General features: G+C 32.7%; 1 protein-coding gene across 1 annotated transcript; it reads left to right on the forward strand.

Annotated features, from left to right (window-relative positions):
* The first annotated feature begins 8,928 nt into the window (after nucleotides 1-8,928).
* LOC110095064 (cytochrome P450 71A1-like) lies at nucleotides 8,929-11,000 on the forward strand. Its single transcript, XM_020820431.2, has 2 exons — nucleotides 8,929-9,952; nucleotides 10,219-11,000. The coding sequence occupies exons 1-2, from the start codon at nucleotides 9,059-9,061 to the stop codon at nucleotides 10,831-10,833; spliced, it is 1,509 nt and encodes a 502-aa protein (XP_020676090.1). The 5' UTR covers nucleotides 8,929-9,058; the 3' UTR covers nucleotides 10,834-11,000.
* The last annotated feature ends 664 nt before the right edge of the window (nucleotides 11,001-11,664 follow it).

Raw genomic sequence — 11,664 nt, forward strand, 5'->3', positions numbered from 1 at the left:
AGAGAGAGAGAGAGAGAAAGAAAGAGAGGGAGGGAGAGAGAGAGAACAAGAGCTAGCATTGAGATTGAGGGAGAGGGAGAGAGAGAGAAAATAAGAGAGAAGATAGATAGCAAAGTGTTGAAAGGAGAGCGGAAGATCGAGAGGAAAGAGAGAGAAAAGAGAGAAAAGAGGGAGAGAGAAAAGAGAGGAGAGTAAAGAAAGATGAGGGAGAGAGAGAGTGAAAAAGTAAATCCACTCATCCACCTAAACCCCTCATCTCTGCAACACTAACTTAGTATTATGCTTGTCATTTAATGGCCACATTACGGCAACCATAAAGCATTGCATGTCTCACCATCTTATTAGAATTTTCCATTAAGATTGAGGGGGACTTTTCTATCGCACAACAAAGCTCGATGCATTTCCTCCATTTCAACCATCCAAACTTGAATTATGCCTGATAATTATCCTCAATCTTCTTCAGCGCATCACTTACAATGTGATTCACAAGATACTAAAATGTGTTAACAGTTAATATGCACTGCGTCTGACTAAATTACAGCTTGATATATTTAGTTAGAGAGATAGTGAAAACCTTTAGTCTAAGGTTGACTACATTTCAACGTTGCCCTTCGCTCCGCTTCTAGTTTTTGATAGAAAGTTTAGATAGCATCATACAAAGCATCAAGAACATCTTGAATGCTTTTTAACAAAAGCATCACAGAATGAGTTGAAGCTGATTTACGTGAGTAGGAATTTATAGCAACTTTCCATTAATGCCCTTTGCTATGGAATTAATCATTTGGCAAATAACAGCAGAGATCACTCATACCTAAATATAACACGTTGCCTGCGTTAAATTTTCATCTTGGTAGGTCAAGGTAATGCTTAAAGGATATGTGAAACAATGTGTGAATGACAGTAATATAGGAGTTGCTTCCTAATTGATCTCACGCCTTTCGTTGAAATGGTAGATGTCCAGTTCGAAGATTAGCTTCTCAACAATGATGGTAGTTTTGAATGTAGGAAATCCTCCAATTAGATTTGCATACATGGCAGTCACACAAAGGATACGCATGCGGACACAATAAACTAAATCAAATGATGAACATGAGATTTTTTATGTAACTAGGCGTCAGGTAGCCACCAAAATGCATAGACACAAAATTCTTTAGTTATTTACATTCAGCTCAAAGCCAATTTGGGAAGGTTAATAGTACACATTCAGAATTATCCATTGCAGTGAGGATGCTAAGTATTAAAACTGAGTATTAATATTCCTGTGAGTGTTTTAATGATATTATTGGCTTTATGAAGGAAATTAATTCCATCATGGCAATTTAATTTCCTTCGATTGTACCGAACAAAAGAAATTAGTAATCCAAGTTGGATCCACTGCTACAAAGGATTGATTGTTGTATCAAAACTGGATGTATGTATAAATAAAAGGTGATGCAGCAAAGTTTTGGTCGCACCTGAATACTCCCTCGCGTTTTAGCCAAACTGCGGGAAAACAACGTCGTCCAAAGAAAGATGTGCTCATATTTTCCCGTTTATTTTATTTAACCAATCCATTCCAAAGACTTCAGCGACTCTATCACCAATGAGTTCAGCAGGCCACATAATGAGATGCGTATAAGGAGAAAATAGCAAAAAGTGATGTTTTCTTCTCATCCATCAGATGCTGAGCGTGGAACATTTTGATCGCAGTGCATCCTTCATTTGCTGCTGAAGCCCCCGCAACATAAGATTGGATTATGTACGATGGTTTTACTCCCTATAGGTAAGACACTACACGTACTCTTGTTGGCACCGTTTATTAATACATATAACCCTTTCACCAGAGATGTAGTATGCTACTTTCGTTCATAGTTCTTTAACTCTGTATATATATATATATATATAAGCTATAATAAATCACTAAAGCTTCTTAAGCAATCTCCATTATGCTCTTTTTAATTCTCCTTTGTTTTAATTTTAGCATTATTGGGTAAATTTTGATGAGGTTTATTACTAAAAAATATTCCATGCTGTCATAATTAATTTTTTAAGTTTTTAATTAAATCGGCCTTACTTTACAATTAAGTTCTTAACTAAATCATAGCCTCTTCCAAAGGTGTCTTTATGTCTCCGAACTAACCATTTTTGTTAAAACTTGGGGAAAAAGAGGATATATGATTTACTACAGTTTATTGAGAATTATTCCAATTTCCTCCTTAATTAGATTGATATGTATTCCACTCATTGTTACCACTAATATTACTATTTACCCAATTATAATTAAGTTGGTTCCTCCAACCTATATTGTATGTATTAAAATAGTGATTACTTTTTCTTCTAATCAAAGTGACATTCTCAATCCATAAAGAATTACTTTCATTAATAGAATTCAAATCATTTTTTTCTAATTGCATGGATGATCATGATCTTGAACTAACTAGAAATTATCTAATTTCTTAAATATTGTTGCTACCTGAGAAGTAAAAATAGATAAATCATTAGATTCATAAATATCATATATACTCTCTTAGGATTTACCTTATTAGAATGTCATTAAAATTTAATTGTAGTCATTTTCTCAGTTAATTTGTAGGCTTCCTTAAATAACTTAAACATTAAAGATCCAAATTTTTGCATCTATGATTTACCTTAGGGAACCTACTAAGCTATTAAAAAATGTTTAAATAACCAACCAATAAGGTATAGTATGATTGGGACATTTTCTAAGCTTGTCCTTAAATCTTTACAAACTTTCATAAATTAACACTCTTTTAAACTGATCAAATGTTGTGATATCATTTCTAACTTTGGCAATTTTTGATGGTGGGAAATACTTAGCTATAAATTTATGTGCAAACTCATTCCAAATGGTTATAAAGCCTAGAGGTATGAAATTCAACAACATGTTAGCTTTATCTCTTAGTTAAAATGGAAACAAATGAAGTCTAATGCATCTTTGTTGACACCATTATGCTTAAATATTATAAAAATTTTTAAGAAGCTAGCAAAAAATAGATTGGGTTCCATGATAAGAGTTTTTCCAAACTGGAAATTTTGAACCATCTGAATTATGATGCTTTTTATTTCAAAGTTGGAAAGTAGGTCTTTTGATGCTTTAATGGATTCCTTCTTCTATAGATTAACTATTCTCTAAGAGGTCAAGTGTAATCCTGATCTTGTATTATTCAGGAATCTCTAAAATCTTTTTATTTTTTCAATTTTTTATAAGGGTCCTCTCTATCTTAGAATCAAATAATAAGGCTCTATACTAAAAAAATTAAATGTGCAACAATAATGCAACAAAAAAGAAATAAATAACAAAAACAAATCAAGAAATAAATATTTTTTTTATTTTTTAAAAATATTAACAAAAATAATAAAAATAAAGATAGAATACTAGTAGGTTTAAATATGCACTTATTTAAATAATATAGTTTGAAATTATAATATGTGCATTACTTCTTTGGTAATAATGCCAAAAACTTGATGGTGCAGGCCATTGTGTATGAAACAGGCATCTATGGGCCTGCATTATGCTTGCTATTACTACACTAATGAATTTATGTATGTATGAATATGAATAAGCATAATAAGTGTAGAAATGGCCTCATGAACTATGATGCTAAAGATGGTGGCGCTGCGGTGTTATAAAATAAACTAATGCCTTCGCTTTATGAAGCTTGCTTCATTATGGCACTGTGTTGAGTCAACATATCTATTGGCTGAATTGGCTTATCTCCTTCTATTATCAACGGCTCCACCACAATGTTGGAAAAGTTGAGTGTTACTGTCCTTGAGTGTTGAATTTGGTGCTGCAATATTGCGATGGTCGATGATTTGATGTTTAAATTCCCAAGACTTAGGTGTCGTGGCATAGATTTTTTACGTTGTAGCATTGACCTTGGTTCCATTGAGGCATTGAATTATTTATCATATTCAATGAGACGTCAGCGCTACAATTCCTTGATTTGGCTTTAAGGGGATGTAGACATTGCGGCACCGGTAATTGACCACCTTGATGATGGTTCAATACTTACAAATTTTTTTGCCTTTTTCTTATCTTTTTTGCATAAATATAACTAAAATAAGAAAAAAAATATTTTTTGAAAGAACGCAAATTGCATTGAAGAGAAAAAAAAAGTACAAGCATAAATTAAAAACAACTAAGGATGTTTCCATACAGATAAAGGGTAGGTAACAATTATTGAAAAGCAAAAACATAAGAAAAAAATATTTGCAAAAAAAAATGAATATCATAACAAAGATAAGATCCACTACTCATTTTAAGCCAATTGGGGTGATGGGGACACCAAATATAAAATAACCCGAAAGGTTGGTTAGTATCCCAATAGGCCAAAAAAGGAGTAAAATGAAAAATAGTAAGAATCCTAAACTCCATAACTCTAATCTAATTATGCAAATAAAATAAAAAATAAGAAACATTAATGCCAAGTAGCCCAACCGCTACTTTTCTCTTACAAGAATGAACAAATTTGAAGAAGTTCAATGATGCAACCTTTGAGAACCAAGATATCCAAACAATATGCAATCCTACTGCCAATGGAAGAAACAAGATCTTATCAACTTTATAAGATCTTGAACTTACACCAACTACCAAAATGAAGCCTCCTTGATTAATGCCATTATAAAGATAAACAAAAACCTTTATTTGGCCTTCATCACCATCCCAATCTTTTAACAATAACATGTTACTGAACTGAAGGGGAAATGTCCCCATTACAATTTTTCAACTTGAATTCAACATTTCTTCTTCTGGGTAGATCTTCCAACATACCTAATGATTGAAGTTCTTTAAGCAATTTATGTTTAGAGTTGGAAGAGTTACCAATCTCATTACCAACGGAATTGGAAACTATATTCTTTAACTTCTTCGCCTTTTTTAAATTCAAATTAATAGAATTATTTGGAGTAGCCTCAATGTCCAAAAGGAAATCTGATTTTACCATCAATTCCCTACCTGAATTCCTTACAATAGTAACATTATCTTCTGGTTCAATAATAGGATCATCTCTACATAATCCTTCATCATTGTTGAAAGTATCCTTTGGTTCAGCAACATCTTTGCCAATAACAACAATAGACATTTGCCTTCATGACGAATCCTCAATCTTCTTCAAAAAATTTTCATTCACGCTATTTTCCAACTTGATATCATATTCATCTGATGAAAAAATTTGAGCAGCTTCGGGATCAACATCTGATTCTCCCTCCTGATTAAATCCATTAGTACTTTCATTTGAATCTTCATTGACAATAACTTCAACTAAATTATTGAAATCAACTATATTGACAATAGCTTCACTTACATCTTTCTCATGAGATAGCACATTAAACTTATTGTTTTTTCCCAAATATGCTACAATCTTATCATAAGGCATCAAATTTATCCCCAATTTCATTGGACATATTGTCAAGCAAAATAGTATCCTTCTCATTAACCTTGCCTTCATCAGCAACAAAGTTATCCATAAGGTTTTGAGAATCAGATTCCTGCATACCACCATCTAATTTATTTTGAAAAAAGAAAAAAAAAAACTTGTCTTCTCTTCTTATTCCTGAATTTAACTTGCATCCATGGACCATAGGAAGTCTCATAAATATTATCAGATTTATGAACTAATTTCTTAGGAGTTTCCTTGATAGAAATACAAGTGTGACATTAGGACAGATAGAAGTTTTATGTACAATCCTTCCACACTTGAAGCATAAAACATTAGATATATTCTCATATTCAATTTTTTTGAAAAAATTTTCCACGCAGTCCTTCAATCCAAATTCCACAAGGAAGCTTTGTATTCAAGTTGATTCAAACACATGCTCTAGCAAATTCCCTTCTACCCCATTTAAACATGTTGTCATCTAATAACAATGGGGTTCCTATTCTCGAAACAATTTTTATAATATTAACTTCATCCCAATAATGAAGAGGAACTTTTTACTAAAATAACAAATTATCACTAAATTTTAAGACTTTCAATAGTACAAAATTTATTTTTAATAGTACTGAAGACTCGAACTCCTTTACCTATACATTCATACATGCACTTATATTTATTTTCTCGTGTTGTACACAAACCCAACACATAACCAATGGCAAGCAAGGGCTGTTTAAGCAATAGGGATGACCCTTCTATCCCCTTTGGGTTTAAAGATTTTATGTTGCTAGTTTTCTTAGAAAATCACCCATGTATAATACAATTGTTGTGTAGCATAGACTACATTAAATGCATTGTAGAGGAACTATAGTCTAAGTGAATTTTTTTAAAATGCATTAATTAGGTGCATGAAAACTTCTAAAATCTTGATTAAAGTCTAAACATAAATCTTTGATTCTAGTTGAACAAGAATTATCTATCTTGTATGCAAAAGGCTTATAAGTATGGTTTTAAAAGTGTGCTTAGGTGGTTCGTTTGTTTTTCACTACAAGCAAATGTAAGTCTGAATTTACATAAAGTTCAACTGCTTCTCCCCAGGGAGCGTTATCTAATAATCTAATAAATTATCAACAAAAATCTAAATTTAATCTTGTTCTAACTTTTTTAATACCAGCAAAATAATTGGTTAGAGTGTTTCTTTTTCTATAATCTAAAACCTCTCTTTATCCTTCTTCCACTTACTAATAAAGATGTGTGAAGGCATTGAACTTTTTCAATTTATAGGTAGGTCTAAATTTAATTCCTTGATTAAATTAAGAATTGTCTTGGAATGTAATTAACTATAAAGACTCATCTACAAGAGACCTTGAGCCCAGTAAAACAAAAAAACCCCTTCTTTATTTCGCTACAGTAGAAGAAATATTTCTGAACATAAACAAAAGTTTTATCCATTGTTAATTTCTTTTTAAAAATTATATTGAATATCATTTTATCTTTCGGGATGAATTATCTATTATGTATATTGATTTTGATTATAAAAATAAAGTTTATTTCTATTATTAAATCCATAGTCAAGCATCAATCTATCTTTTGAGATGATATGTTATAACTATACAAATTTGGTTTTAGATAAATAAAGCGAATCAGTTTACACAATTAATTATTTCCTCACCCTTTATTTATTTCATTTGCTCCAAATTAGAATAGAAAACGTGTAAAGTTCCTACATGCTTGTCTGCCATGACTCAAGAACGAAGGGTTGTTGGCCTCATGGTGCAGACAAAATTTGCCTATTAAGGAGGGTGATCTATAACAAATTTTTCTTTCCGTCCTCAAGATAATGAAGTGATGATGTCACATGTCAAATAAGAGAGGACTACAAAAATTCCCTATGTTGTTGATGTTTTACTATGGAAAGCCATCCAAGGTTCCCCAATCTTAATATGCATGAAGGTGCATGTCTAGTCTCTAAAGTTACTCGATCATTGTAAACATCATATGGTAATTTGCTTCTTATTTCATCAATGTTACTTGATTTTTTGAGTGCCATCATTGTAATTCCTGTTTTATCACTCCATTCTCACCTATGATTTTTTTTATTGTAGATTGTTTATCTTTTAACTTTTTTTATTTAATTGTTTCTAGTTCCCATGACTTTGTGTGAATATGTTATAATGACCCGTCATTTTAGTGTCAACTTTATGTCATATGCTACAGAAATTATTTTGACAAATGAATTTAGTAAAAAAAAAGGATATGGCATTATTCAAAGTATACATATTTTTTCTAAACTTTTGTTAAATATATGACACGTCCCAACTACATGACAAGAAAAATTATAAAAAAACTACATAATAATCAACAAAGTCTCTATTGTGATAAGAAAAGGGTTGAATTCATAACATTTAGTGCCTATAAAATTTGGAAAAAAATAGTTATAGCTTTAGAATTGATTAGACAAATCAACGAAGAACATCATGTATAGCATTAGCTTTACATATTCACCACCAACTGGTAAAACGGGGCCACTACACAGGAATTTTGTTTAAAACATGCATTGCCTTATACACGCAATCAGAGTGAGTCATATTGTTTTAGTGATCCAGTTAATAATAATAATAATAATGATACATAGCTTTTTTATTTGTTGATTAGGAGTTTGACTCTCAAGGAAAATATTCTCAATTCAAGTCTCGTATATATATTATGTGTATTTAAGATCCGCCTCTAATTTCCCCAAAAAAAATAGTGATAATAGCATAGTTTTGAAAATCGGACCGGACCGGCCGGTTCGACCGATTCAATCGTGAACTGGTCCAAAAACTAGTTCGGTCCTCTTCGAAAATCAGGCTAGCATCAAACCGGTAGAAACCAATTTGAACCGCCGGTTCAACCGCTAAAATGTTGAACCGGCCAGCTTCTTAAAAACCATCCGGTTCAATTAGTTTAATATAAAATAATTTATTTAATATATTAAATTAATTAAAATGTGATAAAATATCAAAAAAATTTTAAGGATATATATCAAAAAAATTTTATGATATTATATATTAAATTTTAAATAATCATACTCACATGATTCCTTCACCCCATGTGGACTTTTAAACTTTTGCTACAAGAAATGGTATATAAACAACACAACCGAAAACCCATAAGTGATGTGAGACTAAACAACTAGTAGTTTCTAATTTCAACAAACATATGAACTAAATTTTTATTAAATATAAATTAAAATCAAAGATTGAATGTATTTATATTAAAATTTAAAATTAGTAATTATTTATATTTAAATATATCATATAAAAATAATAATTAGTTATATTTAATTTTAAAGTTATGTAATATATTATATATGTATGAATTTTATTTATTTTTAATCTCAAAATTCTTAGAAATGGTGAAAATTTTAAGATTATATTGACATTATTATCATGTTAATTTTATTAATTTTTATAATATTATTATTTATTACGTTATCCCATTTGAACTCGATTCGACTGGTTGAACGGCTTGTTTTATCGGTTCGTTGTCTGATCCCAGCTTCAAAACCTTGGATAATAGAATGTTTCTCCTTCGCTATTTGTGCCCTTTGGCTTTCACATAAGAGAGTGTAACCTATTTTTCTCAAACACAAGTCAAGAGGTAAGGAGAGTAGTACACAAAAAAAAAAAAAAAATCTCCTAATGGTTCCAACTCTGCTTGTTGTTCTTCTGCTGCTTCCTCCGTTCTTCCTACTGGTAAAAAGAATTAAATTGAAGTCCATCTCAAGGAAGATACATCTACTTCCTTCACCACCAAGGTTTCCTTTCATAGGTAATTTGCATCAACTCAGCTCGTTACCCCATAGGTCCCTCTTCGAGCTTTCAAAGAAGCATGGACCCCTCATGCTTCTACAGCTTGGCTCAATTCCCACTCTGGTTGTCTCATCGCCTTCTTCTGCTCGAGAGATCATGAGAACTCACGATCTCGTCTTTGCAAGTCGGCCTTCACTTAAGGCATCAAGGATTTTGCTCTACAATAACAGTGATATTGCCTTTGCTTCCTACGGAGACTATTGGAGGCAGATCAGGAAGATCTGTGTCACCAACCTCCTTTGCTTAAAACAAGTGCAGTTCTTCAGTCACGTTCGTCTGGAGGAGGTATCATTAATGATCGAAAAAATTGCTCGCATAGCTTCCACTAGTAATGGAGTTGTTTGCATGACTGAGATCTTGAATTCATTGACTTGTGGCGTCCTGTGCAATTCTGTTTTGGGATCATCGATGACTGAAGAGAGGAGGAAGCTTCTTTGCGGGCTTATTCGAAAGAACACTGTCTTGTTTGTTCAATTATTTTTCGAGGACTACTTCCCCCGGTTGAGATGGCTGGATGTGCTCTTTGGATCGGAAGGCAAGCTTAGAAAACACTCTCAGAAATGGGATTCTCTTCTCGGGGAGTTTATTGAGGAACATGTTCGTCGATTGAAGGAAGGAGAGAACACGAGCAGTTCTGATTTCATTGATGTGATGCTTCAGCTAAAGAATGATACAGGCACGGCGTTTGTTCTCACAAATGAACAGATTAAGGCAATCTTATTGGTATTTATTCTGAACTTACACTTTTTTATAAGGCAACCACTACCGTTAAAAATTCAGGGCATTTTTCTGCATGGCAATTGATTATTGCAGCTTTTCAAATGGATGCTTTTATTACAGTACTCGAGTAAGAAATTTAGTGAGTTAACACTATTTCTGACCATCGGTCCTGGGAAAAGAATTCCACTTGCATTATTGAAGATTTACAAGCAATTATTGCTTGCATCTTATGACAACTGACGTAGTGCAAACCTTTCGTGCTTCGAAAGGATATGATTGCTGCAGGAACAGACACGTCCTTCGCAGTCCTGGATTGGAGCATGGTTGAACTCATTCGAAATCCACTAGTGATGAAAAAGGTTCAGGATGAAGTGAGAGGCATAGCTCATGGAGAGGAAAGAGTCAGAGAGGAACACTTGGGTAAGCTGAGCTACTTGAAGGCTGTCATAAAGGAAGTTCTTCGTTTGCATCCTCCAATTCCATTACTTCTCCCTCGAGAGTCATTGCAAGATTGTCAAATACTGGAATATAATATCCCTAAGGAGACAAGAGTCCTCATCAATGCCTGGGCAATCGGAAGAGATGAAGTTTATTGGAAGGAACCACATGAGTTTAAGCCGGAGAGATTCTTAAGTGGTGATGTGGATTATAAAGGTAATGATTTTCACTACATACCTTTTGGTGCTGGTCGTAGAATTTGCCCTGGAATACTGTTTGCAATTTCCATCGTTGAGCTTGCCTTAGCTAATCTCTTTTTTCGCTTCGATTGGAAACTACCGAGTGGCATTTCTTGCGAGAGCATAATCATGGATGATAGTATGGGATTAACTACTACGAGAAGAGAAAAGCTCGACTTGGTTCCACTAGATGTTCATATTACTTAGAAGCTTTGCTGCTTGTCATGCTATTTTTGTAAATCATCAATTTTAAAACATCACAGCTTATATGTTTAAAATAATGCAGGGTTCTTGTTATAGAACTGGAAATAACACGGTGTATTATTTTTATATTGTGTTTGCAAATTAGTTTTATTTGAGTGCCCTTTGATTTATATATACCTTGAATCACATCATGAATACTAGCCCCAATTAAATGGCATGGACAAATGTCAGAACATCATCGCATCGAGACCTGTTTTAGGGATTGTCCTAAATAATGGAGCTTTCGAGTGTCTGTGTTGAGATTAAAATATTCACAATCATGGTGTGTGGCACTCATTTTTTTCATTTCCGCACATGCGAGGCTTGAGGACCTCAAATTTCATGTTAAATTTTCCATGCCGAATCTTTCTTTCGATTTTATGCATATCATTTTTGTCAATTGAATAATTGTTGGCATCATCGTGCATGATGATTTTATCATATGGATTCTTGCATTATTTGCTTGTATATGCGGTGATTATCTTATGTGTATTGATTGATACTTTTTTTTTGGAAAAATATTATTGATATTAATATGAAAAGGAACATACAAAGCAAGGAGAAAAGGAGACCTAATTAAGAAAAAAAAAAACACAGCATATAACACTACAAAAAGTGAGAGAAAGCAAATTAGTCTGGAAATAAAATGAAAAGTATATCCTTGAAGGATGTTGGACTCAAAACCGTCACCTAATTACCAGGCTAGGACCATTCTTGGAGGAAAAGAAAGCAACAGCTAGAAGACCCAAATAAGTAGCCAAAACTGAGCAAAAGGCTACCAAAAACCGAGCAGCA

The sequence above is a fragment of the Dendrobium catenatum genome, unplaced genomic scaffold (assembly GCF_001605985.2).
Source record: "Dendrobium catenatum unplaced genomic scaffold, ASM160598v2 fragScaff_scaffold_156, whole genome shotgun sequence".
Taxonomy (NCBI): domain Eukaryota; kingdom Viridiplantae; phylum Streptophyta; class Magnoliopsida; order Asparagales; family Orchidaceae; genus Dendrobium; species Dendrobium catenatum.

What these genes read in the sequence shown, in the direction of transcription:
- LOC110095064 (XM_020820431.2), top strand. Translation starts at nt 9,059, where the DNA reads ATGGTTCCAACTCTGCTTGTTGTTCTTCTGCTGCTTCCTCCGTTCTTC. An exon ending in AGATTAAGGCAATCTTATTG is followed by an intron (nt 9,953 to 10,218) that starts GTATTTATTCTG and finishes GTGCTTCGAAAG; the next exon opens with GATATGATTGCTGCAGGAAC.